This window comes from Euleptes europaea, chromosome 6 (assembly GCF_029931775.1).
Source record: "Euleptes europaea isolate rEulEur1 chromosome 6, rEulEur1.hap1, whole genome shotgun sequence".
NCBI lineage: Eukaryota > Metazoa > Chordata > Lepidosauria > Squamata > Sphaerodactylidae > Euleptes > Euleptes europaea.
In genome coordinates, this window is record NC_079317.1 from 23,736,641 (window position 1) to 23,748,877 (window position 12,237).

The 12,237-nt window shown below is 43.7% G+C and overlaps 1 protein-coding gene across 1 annotated transcript; it reads left to right on the forward strand.

The window, feature by feature from the left end:
* Positions 1–1,287: 1,287 nt before the first annotated feature.
* On the forward strand, positions 1,288–10,337 carry LOC130479382 (alpha-1-antiproteinase F-like). The gene is made up of 4 exons (XM_056851771.1): positions 1,288–1,965; positions 6,121–6,391; positions 8,082–8,229; positions 10,146–10,337. Exons 1-4 carry the CDS (start codon positions 1,302–1,304, stop codon positions 10,335–10,337), a joined length of 1,275 nt encoding a protein of 424 aa, XP_056707749.1. The 5' UTR covers positions 1,288–1,301.
* Positions 10,338–12,237: the final 1,900 nt, after the last annotated feature.

Below are 12,237 nucleotides of genomic sequence, written 5' to 3' on the forward strand. Positions count from 1 at the left end.
GCAGCCCTACCTGATTGGGTTTCAAAGGATGCAAATTAGAATCAATTTCATTCCCACCCTTCGTAAAAGGAGCTTAGGACATCATGCACGTCTTTTTCTTCCTCATTTTATTTTCACGACAACCCTGTGAGGTAGGTTAGGCTGAGAGTGAGTAACAGGCCCAAGGTTACACAGTGAACTTCATGGCAAGGTTGAACCCAGCTCATGGTTGACACCCCAACCATTATACCATGCAGGAAGAGGGTAAGGGAGTGCTTTACTAACGATTGATATCCCCTAGCAACCAAGTGTGACTCTGAATTTCTCATCCCTATTGTTTCAACCTTGAAAAAGAAATCTCCATTTTGAGTTCACTTGTGCAAATCACGTTCTCTATTTTCACACCATTTTTTGGCTCTCTCACAATGATTCCTTCACATTATTTGTGAGTTGGCAAATGCTCACTCTACATTACATCATAATCAGAAGTGGGATGCATTGAAATATCAGCACCATACAATACAATACAAACAAATCTACAAAATCAGCAGCAGAAAAGCACAGATTCAAAACCACTGTCAAAACCATAAACAACTAAAAGAAGAAACAAAACAGAGAGCATCTGCCCACCTTTAAAAGGCTCTTATGACAGCATGCTCAGACAGCCCTGCTGTATTTTATCTAGCAAGACGGCTCCAAAGTTTCATTTTCTAGCACATTTATCAACATAGACTCTGTGAATGTAGGGGGTTGGAGATTGGGAAATAAAGAAGGACTGGTAGATCCCCTCCCAAAACAAGATAATGGCTAAGATGACGCTTATTTTTGGGGTGTAAGGGAGGCACGGTGGATTTACTTTGATGAATTTTTAAATGGAAAAATTTGTTTATGTATTGATCTAATCCCTTCATTATAGAATAATAGAATGTTATATAGAGACAATGATGATAATATTATAACTATGTAGGACTTGAAATTGCTTATAGAAGTAGTATAGATAGCTTAAAGCAAGTCTGTATGAGAGAAAATAAGGATTAGAAATCAATTTGAAATGCAAAAGTGTTAACCAGTAGAATTAGTGACTGAAGAAAATGCGGGGAAGTCATATATAGCAGATAGCATTGAATACTATAGATAACATATTCTCAGTAATAGCAATTAGCTTTTTTTTGTTATAAGTAGTTACAACTGAATATATTGTTGAGATATGTTTATTTTTGTTGAATTGTAGAAAATAATAAAAATAATTAAAAAAAAACATAGACTCTGTGAATGTGGTTCTTTCTCTCTCTTTTTTAACAGATCATCTCCAAAAGGGCACCATGTCTAACTTCTACCTGTGTTTGCTGCTTGCTGGTCTCTGTGCGCTTGCCAGCTGTCATCATGTCCCCGGACACGAGGGTGACCACGATGGGCACGAGCATCAACACGAGGACCAACCCCCAGCTGAAAGCAATGAAAAGAGCACCCACTTCCCCTGTTTCAAGGTATCTCCAAGCAATGGTGATTTTGCTTTTAAATTCTACCGCCATTTAGCTTCCGAGTCTGCTGGCAAAAACATTTTATTTTCTCCAGTGAGCATTTCCATTGCCTTTATGTTTATGACCCTGGGAGCTAAAGGAATCACGCTAGATCAGATTGTTTCAGGACTATCCTTTAACCAGTCCGAGATCAGCATGAAGGAAATAGATGATGGTTTCCGGCACCTCTTACAATTACTGAACCGCCCCAGGGCTGAAATTGAGCTGAGCATTGGGAATGCCCTTTTCACAACGGACAAATTCCAAGTGCGACAGGAGATCCTGGACGAGGCTCGTGATTTATTTCAAGCAAATATTGTGTCTGCTAATTTCAAGAACATTGACGAAGTTGCAGCCCAGATCAACAGCTACATAGAGAAGAAAACCCATGGAAAATTAGTGGATGTTGTCAAGGGTCTTGACCCAGAAACTGTGATGGTTCTTGTAAACTATGTTTTCCTGAAAGGTAAGGCACTTTGTTTTTTCCAAAAGACAGACAGTAGGGTTGGCAACCTCCAGGTACTAGCTGGAGATCTCCTGCTTTTACAACTGATCTCCAGCCGACAGAGATCAGTGCACCTAGAGAAAATGGCCGCTTTGGCAATTGGACTGTATGGCATTGAAGTCCCTCCTCAGGCTCCACCCCCAAAATCTCCAGGTACCTCCTAACCCAGAGCTGGCAACCCTACTAGCTGGAGATCTCCTGCTATTACAACTGATCTCCAGCCGATAGAGATCAGTTCACCTGGAGAAAATGGCCGTTTTGGCAATTGGACTCTATGGCATTGAAGTCTCTCCTCTCCCCAAACCATGCCCTCCTCAGGCTGTGCCCCAAAAACCTACCACCGGTGCCGAAGAGGGACCTGGCTACCCTACAGAACAGACATGTTTTATTACAAATCACAATCCATGTCATACCTTTTATTAGGACCAACGTAGCAACTATGCTCAGCTATAGACTCCTTAGGTGCTGTCAAGTCCCAACAAAACTGGCAGCATACAAAATAAGCAGCGCAAAAATCTATTCAAAAAGCTAAATACAAATGCCACTATAACACTGACACACAATAAATATACAATTACAACAATTGTTGAAATAGTTATATTCCTTCATTTTTCCAGTAAGGGAAAAAATAATAATTAGGTGCTGCAGTGGAGTCTGATCTGGAGAACCAGGTTTGATTCCCCACTCCTCTACATGAGCGGAGGAGGCTAATCTGGTGAACTGGATTTGTTTCCCTTCTCCAACAAGAGATGGATTGACTCAATAAAGGAAGCCACAGCCTTCAATTTGCAAGATCTGAGCAAGGCTGTCAAAGATAGGACATTTTGGAGGTAGGTGGGGCTGAGAGAGCTCTAACAGAGCTGTAACTTGCCCAAGGTCACCCAGCTGGAGGACTTTCATTCATAGGGTCGCCATGAGTCAGAAGCGACTTGACGACACTTAACACACACACACACACACACACAAAGCCAGCTGGGTGACCTTGGGCTAGTCACATTCTCAGCCCCACCTACCTCACAGGGTGTCTGTTGTGGGGAGGGGAAGGGAAGGTGATTGTAATCCGGTTTGATTCTCTCTTAAGTAGTAGATAAAGTCGGCATATAAAAACCAACTCTTCCTCTTCTTCTTCCTCCAGGTACCATTTTCTGGTCCTGAGAGGGCAACATAAGGAACTAGAATAGAGCAGGGCTACCTAAAGAGGGATTTCTAAAGAGGGATTTCTACCTAAAGAACCCACAAAAAATAGGGAGCTGTCCATTCAGTGGCTCTGACTACTTTCTGGCTCATAAAGAAGGAGTATAGTAGACTATAGGTCAATCCAAATGGGTAGAAGCTGATATGGTACACAATGCCATCCTCGATAGAGTTCCGCCCTTCTAAGCTCATTGACTTAGAAGGGTACAACTCTGCTTAGGATGGCACTCCTCAGACTTCAGGTTTCATGTGTGTGGAAAAGTGTTGGAGTGAGCAACTCAGCATGCCTGGACATTGGGGGGCACTGCACATCTCTCTAAATGTGTTATGAATGTTATCTCCTTGAATAGGATGTTCCTCTCTTTGTCTTAACCTGGGAGCTGCCCTCTGACCCTTCCTCTCTGTGTATCTATTGTTCTCTCACTCTCCACATGGCTCTTGATGGAGTCACATGTATCAGCAGGTCTCTGCTGTAGAAACAATGCCTCATACTTCCATTCACATAATGCCAGACTAGCTGGCCACTTGTGACAGGGAAAAGTATTCTGTAGTTTAGGTTTGTCTTTCTTCCATTCAACTGCAACCTGAATATGAACAGAATCTACTTGAATAAATGTAAGTTTTATTTTTATTTTTTGCAATATACTTCTTGGGAGATTTATTTACTGCATTCAGTATGACACTTCTATGACTAGGCAAACAGAGAAAAGGTGATGTGAGGAAATGCTAACGAGATGATGGGACATCACAGTTTTATCACTGATGCATTAAAGGGAAATGCTTGTGTGTGATGCCAACATATGTCCTTCTCTAGTAAAGTTAGGACCTCACACCGAACACATTGCTGCACGTTTGAAGCCATGAATATTGAAGGAACAAGAGTGTTCAGGACTAAGGAAGATTTATATCTTTCCCATCAGATGAAGTTGGTAAGAATTATAACAGACGCACATATTGTGCACAATTAAATTCCGGTGCTTTAAAAAAAAAAGGAGGAGGGGATCTCACACATTTTCTCCTAGCTTAAATCTGTTTATATAAAATCCAAGGTTTGTAAGTATTTTTGTGTGCAGTCTCAAACGTTTCAGTCTCAAACGTTTGTGTGCAGTCTCAAACGTTTCAGATAGAAAAAAGTGTTACAGTATTGTGTTTGGCAAGTTGATAACTGACATAAGCCGCTTTGGGGCCCCATTAGGGAGATAGGTGGGATATAAATGATGGAAAATAAAATAAACAATCATTTTGTTTGCAGAGTTATAAGGAGAAATGTGCAAGCATTGCCTTTCCCCTTATAACTCTGCAACCAAAAGGGCTAGAGCGGGGTGTCAAACTCATTTGTTAGGAGGGCCGGATATGACATAACTGTCACTTGGTCGGGCCGGGCCATGTGTACATACATACATACATACGTACGTACATACATAAATACCATAAAATGTAATGCCAGATACTGGAGATACAAACTTTACAAAAGACACAAGCAAAGTCAATTAATGATATTGTTTTTTACTTAAAACACAAACAAGTTTACAACAATAACATTCTTACAGTATTTTCTTTTATTTAACAGTCTTATTGTTATTTTGTAAAGTATGTTTGTATTTTAAGTAAAAAATAAAGTAAAAAAATAATATCATTAATTGAATTTGAAAGTGTCTTCTATGAAGTTTGTATCTCTAGTCCCTGCCATTAATTTTGTTAAAAAATTTAAACCAGGGGGATGGTTGCCTTGGCTGGTGAACCTGCAGTGGGCTCACCAGTCCGCATCTGGACTGGGGGCTCGCCAGCCCATATCTGTACTGGGAGGGGGGGGTGGCTGCCTTGGCTGGTGAGCTTGTAGCAGGCTCACCAGCCCAGATCAGGACTGGGGGGCGGGTGGCTTGGCTGCCTTGGCTGGCAAGCCTACAACAGACTCACCAGCCCAGATCTGGACTAGTGGGAGACTGGCTGCCTTGACTGGTGAGCCTGCAGCTCTCTCTCAGTCCAGAAAGACAAGGAGAAAGCGAGAGAGAAGAGAAAGAGAAATAAAGAGGGAGAAAGAGAGAGACAGAAAGAGTGAAATAGATAGGAGGGAAAGGGGGAGGGAAGGGAAAGAAAGAAAGAAAGAAAGAAAGAAAGAAAGAAAGAAAGAAAGAAAGAAAGAAAGAAAGAAAGAAAGAAAGAAAGAAAGAAAGAAAGAGAGAGAGAGAGAGAGACAGAAAAAGAGGGAGAACGAGACGGGGAGAAAGAAAGGGAGAGAAATAAAGAAAAGGAGAGAGTGATAGAAAAAGAGAGAGAGAACAGAGAAGAAAGAGTAATAAAGAGAGAGAGAGAAAGAGGGGGAGAAAGTGAGAAGAGAAAGGAAAAAAGAATGAAAGAGAGGGACAGAAAGACAAAGAGGGAGGGGAGAGGATCTTGCCTGGGCTTGCAGGGCCGCTGCTGCCCCTGTAAGCCTGGAAAGGGAAGGAGGAAGGCTTCAGGCTGGGCGCGGGGGGCTAGAGACGTACTTAAAAAAAAAAAAGCTGTAAAATAGTACAGAGTTGCAATACATCACTATAATGTTATACAAATAAAAAAAATGTCCTCAAGCCCTCTGGTGTACAGTCTTTCCATAAAGATCATATCAAACCAGAGAAGGGTTGAAGCAAAGCAGGGGAAAGCCTGGAAACAGGAACAGTAAAAGGACAACATCATGCGGATGCTCCCCCAAACAGCGCTGCTATAAGAAAACCAAAGTTCAGCAAAACACATGGAAACCACTGTTGTTGCCTTCTTTTTCCATTTACACGTAACCGTTAAACACTAAAATCAAACTAGGAAACGGTTCAAAATTCCAACCGACCGTAGCCAGATGTGGATGTATTTTTGAATGTGTGTGGCATTTCAATATGAACAAATCTTCTGGCGCCCTATAATGTATTCCCTCATCTTTCTCTTCTGAAGCTTATTGGGTAAAACCTTTCGATCCCGAGTCCACCCGGAAGAAGGACTTCTTCGTCAATAATGAAACGACAGTGCAAGTGGATATGATGCAGAGAGATGGCCATTATGCTGTTGCTCATGATGAAGAGCTGGGCTGCCAAGCAGTGTGGATCCCTTACCAAGGCAATGTTACAGCGCTCTTCATTCTGCCTGAGAAAGGAAAACTGAGCCAGGTGGAACAGGCAATAGGGCGAGGCCATCTTGCCAAATGGTATCATTCCTCAAAATTACAGTAAGTCGGGGCAGTGTAAGAGAGTGTGAGATCTGGATTGGGGAATCTCTACGTCAGTGGCCTTAACAACAGTGGCCAATCTCTCAGGTGCACTTTTCTTCACAGAGCTGTTGTTGTTTCATAGGCTCCAACAGTTCCCATTTACTAGAGACAGTCCCAGTTTTCTGTTTCTTGTCCTAGTCACTTTACTCTGCTCTGGTTAGACCTCATCTAGAGTGTTGTGTTCAGTTTTGGGCACCACAACTTAAGAAGGAGGTAGACAAGCTGGAACGTGTCCAGAGGAGGGCAACAAAGATGGTGAGGGGTCTGGAGACCAAGTCCTATGAGGAAGGTTGAAGGAGCTGGGTATGTTTAGCCTGGAGAGAAGACTGAGAGGTGATATGATAACCATCTTCAAGTACTTGAAGGGCTGTCATATGGAGGATGGTGCCAAGTTGTTTTCTGTTGCCCCAGAAGGTTGGACCAGAACCAATGGGTTGAAATTAGATCAAAAGAGTTTCCATCTAGACATTAGGAAGAACTTTCTAATGGTTAGAGCGGTTCCTCAGTGGAACAGGCTTCCTCAGGAGGTGGTGAGCTCTCCTTCCCTGGAAGTTTTTAAGCAGAGGCTAGATGGCCATCTGTCAGCAATGCTGATTCTATGACTTTAGGGAGGGCATCTTGGTCATCTTCCAGGCATGGAGTACGGGTTACTGGAGTGTGTGTGAGGGAGGTAGTTGTGAATGTCCTGCATTGTGCAGGGGGTTGGACTAGATGACCCTGGTGGTCCCTTCTAACTCTATGATTCTATGGCCAAAAACGCATGGTCCCTTAACCCACTTTATTCCCTGTTTCAGCCAGGATCAAATTTACCTGGGCTGGGAGGGAAACTACACATTACCTTGAAAGAGCAGGGACAAAACTGTGTGCAAATCGATCCATGTAAACAGAAAATGCGGAAGACGTGGAGTTCCTGTTTAGCTTGGCATGCCCCCCACGCCCCCGGTGATTGGTTGATTCAAATTGACCAATGAGGGCCTTCCCTGGCCCGGGGAATGACCAATCACTGGGGGCGGGGGTGTTGCAAGCTAAACAGGAACTCCATGTCTCCTCATTTTCTGTATACATGGATTGATTTGCACAAGTTTCATCACTGCTCGTTCAAGGTAATGCATACAGTTTCCCCCCAGCCAGGGTAAATTTGATCCTGGCTGAAACGGGGAATAAAGTGGCTTAAGGACCATGCATTTTTGGCCTATGATTCCATCCCTGATTTTGCTCTTTAAAATTGGGTTAGTTTCAGATGCTAGAGCTGCCCTTCTGCTGGGCTCTACTCCCTCTTCAGGTGTCTTATAGGCTAAATTTCTGAATTGGGGATTGAGGGATGCACTTGGTTTTAATTGCGGAGTCCTGTGCCTATTTAAATCCATCACAGCAGCTAATTTCTGTAAGCGTTGGGTCACTATTCACGTTTTAAAAAATTTCAATTTTTCAACCAACAACATTGTGACTGTCATAACATTTTAAAGCAGCATTTTCAAATGAAAACACTGTGACAGTGGCATAGCATTTTAAAACTTTTTTTCAAAAATCAATCTAGTCATCATGGTTTTTTATTAAGCCAAAACGCAAATTTCTATTCAATGTGTCTTGTATCGTGTGCCCTCTTAGAGTGATAACCTCAACCAATCTCTGGCTCTTCCTTCAACAGGAGAATAGAGCTATCGCTTCCAAAGGTTTCACTGAGGACAAGCTATGATCTCAAGGAAAAAATGAGAGGATTAGGTGTTACTGAGGCATTCACAGACCGAGCAGATCTGTCTGCATTCACTGGGGAGCCCAATTTGAAGATTTCAGAGGTATGTTTCTAAAAACTCATTGTGGGGATTAAGCCTTTGCTTCTGTTATCAATATTTGTGTATTTGCCACAAGCAGGTAAAACAGGGGTCCTATGGGGGTGTTTTATGTGGGAAAGGTCATATGGAAGAAAAGCTGACCCCCTTCCCTTGCCCTGTGGTTGCAATCTGAATTAAGCCAGCAGGGTTTCACATATCTTCTCAGCTTATATAGGCTGACCCAAGTTTTTGGAGCGGAGCCTGAGGAGGGTGGGGTTTAGGGAGGGGAGGGGCTTCAATGCCATCGAGTCCAATTGCCAAAGCAGCCATTTTCTCCAGGTGAACTGATCTCTAGAGGCTAGAGATCAGTTGTAATAGCGGGAGATCTCCAGCTAGTACCTGGAGGTTGCAACCCAAAAACAAGTTAGCCTGCGGTACTATGGCAGCTAGACAAAATCACAGCAGTTGTTGGCTAACAATAAATATAAACGGACTATAACTGCAATGTATTATATTCAATATAATACATTGCAGTTATAGTCTGTTTATATTTATTGTTAGCCAACAACTGCTGTGTTTTTGTCTAAGTACCTGGAGGTCAGCAACCCTATAACTTGCAGGGCAACTGATTTGTAAAGTGCTTTCCTTGGGCGCATCAAACATTCTAGGTTATATCTTCCTCCTAAAAGGAGGAAGTGACATAGCTGGACCAATGTCCACATTTTTATGATCATGAAGGAAGTCTGTAAGGATGGGCAGGAGGACAGCTAGGCAAGGCAGCTGGTGCCTTATCTCTCCCTCCTTGATCTGGCCATGGTGATCCGTGCCACGGTCACCTCTAGGCTAGATTACTGTAACTCCCTCTATGAAGGGCTTCCCTTGAGACTGACCTGGAACCTACAGCTGGTTCAAAATGCTGCTGTGTGGGCCCTTTCTGGGACCCCGCTGAAAATGCATATAAAGCCAGTGCTTCGTCAACTTCACTGGCTCCAGGTGGAGTACTAGATCAGGTTCAAGGTGCTCTCCCCTGGTACGTCCCCAAGAGGGCATTACGATCTTGCTAATGACAACTTGCTGTTGGTCCCCAATCCAAAGAGTGTCCAGCTGTCCTCAACTAGGGTGAGGGCTTTTTTGGCCCTGGCCCCGGCCTGATGGAACTCTCTCTCCAGTGAGACCAGGGCCCTGCAGGGCCTAATGCAGTTCTGCAGGGCCTATAAGACCGAGATGTTCCATCAGGCCTACAGTCGAGGGCAGCCCCGCTTGCTTTTTTCTGTTCCATCTTATTCCATCTTATGGCTTGCGGGTCCATTGAATTCAAGGTGGCTCTCTCCTATATGAGTGTGCATAGGATAAGGACCTTTTTTAAAAAGCTGGAAAGCCATCATATTTGATTAGTAGTTGCTTTTCCTGTTGGGAGGAGGAGGAAGAGGTGCACCTACCCAAGACTGAATAGGTAGATAAGTAAATAAATACAACCAGTGCCAGATTTTATAGGAAATTTGGACACCCAAATGTGAATGAGCATCACACACGTCCTATTTGTGACTTATTATTGGTTCGACCGCTTTTGGAAAGACTTCAGCCGACACAGTCACAATCTGATAGGATGTGTTCCAGCCATTCAAATCTATTAAAAATGTTGACTTCATCCTGCAAAACAGTCAGTGAACTAAATCTAGCACAAGTAGGAGTGGAGGAGAGGAAGAGGACAGCCCCTCCCTTTCACAGACACAGAACAAATGCTGCCAGAAGGTGACATCCACACACATACCAGATAGCAGGTGCAACGATAAATCACGGAAAAAGCTAAGAACAACATGACTAACATCTCCTAATTCAGTAAATAGTTTCTTTTGCTTTGGGGGACTAGAACAGACACAGTCTTGCTCACTCTTTTTTTTATTTTTTGGTATTAATTCTTGCTTTTACTTTCCTTGCAGGCTATCCATAAAACCTATTTGAATATCCATGAGAATGGCACTGAAGCTGCTGCCACCACTGTCATTGAAATGGTCCCTATGTCTCTCCCCCTTTCAATTGAATATAACAGTCCCTACCTAGTAGTGCTTGCAGATCACGAGACACGGACCGTCTTATTCATGGGGAGAGTCATGAATCCTAATGAACACTAAGCACACAGTTGGTATGCTTTGGAGGCTCACTCAACGCCCAAGGGGTGGCTGAATGTATGCAAAGAGATTGCTGCTGGCATACGTTCCAGAGCAAATTAAAGAGTGATGTAGTAACTTGGCGTCTATGAAAAACCAAACAACTTGGTTGTTCTTTCTCCTATAGAGAATTCCTTATAGATACATAGAATCATAGAGTTGGAAGGGACCACCAGGGTCATCTAGTCCAACCCCCTGCACAATGCAGGAATTTCACAACTGCCTCCCCACACACACACCCAGTGACCCCTACTCATCTAGAACACATCATTGTCAGTATAGGAGCTGACACAGCCTGGTGGCTAAGCTATAACTCACAGGGTCCCCCATTCAAATCCTAGATCCACAACTGACTCACTAGGTGACCTTAGACAAACCATTGTTCCTCAACCTTGGGTTGCCACCTGCCATACGGGGATCGTTCCTGCTTGGGGCCTTAATTAAGACTGAAGGCTGCAATATAAATTTTCCAGATGGATAAATAATATCAGCCTACCTCACAGAGCTGTTGTAAAGATCACAACAAGACATTGGGTGTGCATGCCTTGAAACATGGGAAGTGATGGATAAATGCTAAGTATTGTTACATGGGACTTCTTAATTATTATTTTTTTATGCCCAATGTTTGTTTTCTTGGAAAAGAAGTTTCCATACAATTGATTTTTTAAAAAAAAATCAAGCATAAATGCACTATATTCAGCGGGAGCTATGGCTTAGTGGGGAAGTACCTGCTTGACATACAAGAAGGCTGCAGAAGGCTGCGGGTTCAGTTGCCAACATCTGAAGTTAAAAGGAATAGGTGTAGTAGTTAAGAGTGGCAGACTCTAATCTGAAGAACCGGATTCGATTCCTCCACGTGAAGCCTGCTGGGTGACCTTGGGCCAGTCACAGTTCTCTCAGAGCTCCCTCAGCCGATGCAGAGGCAGGCAGTGGCAACCCACCTACAAACCTCTCTTGCCTTGAAAACCCTACAGGGTCACCATAAGTCAGCTCTGACTTGACGGCACTTTCCACCACCACAAGTAGATGATATGAAAGCTCTGGACAGTCCACTACCACCTCCCCCCATTTGGCCCAGTCTGGCCCTCAGTGGAAGGGCCTAATGGTGACCGGAGAAAGCAGCTCCCAGCCAACAGAAGCCTTGCCTGGCACAGGGAAGGTGCTGATGACCATTCCCGGGTCAACAGGAGCTGTGGGGCTGTCTGACTTCTCCCTCCTTTGCAGGGTTGGGGCCTTGGTGGGCTGGGTACGGAGTCCTTTTTCGGGGCCTTTTTCTCCTCCAAGTCTGCCCATGACTGCCAGTCAGTATAGACATCAGGGGTGTCAAACATAACTTACCTGCAGGCCGGATCCAGTCCCTTGAGAGCTCTTATCTGGCCCACGAGCCAGCCGAGGCAGCCACCCCCCTTCACTCTCGATCTGGGTGGCAAGGCATGTCCCGGCCCAACCAAGTGACATTTATGTCATATCCGGCCATTGTAACAATTGAGTTTGACACATCTGGTGTAGACAATACTGACCTTTGCTAGGCTAGTGGTCTGGATCAGTGTAAAGTCAGCTTCGTGTGTGTTGATGCGGAAATTCATGTCTTGTGCTCCAAATACTAGAGATGGACTTGAAGTAAATTGGGCCTAAGGGTGATGTCATACATTGCTTGAAAACTAGAGTACGCATTTATGGCTCGCATGTGCGAAAAAATGCCACCACAGGTCAACTACCAAGGACAGAGATTACATAACACAGGTTGCCACTTCGAACACAGGAAATAATTTTGTATATGCATTTGCAAGTAATACACATGGTTCACCACAAGCACATCCGAATCTGGCTAATGTGTATAAAGGTCACTTACACATTATACAGT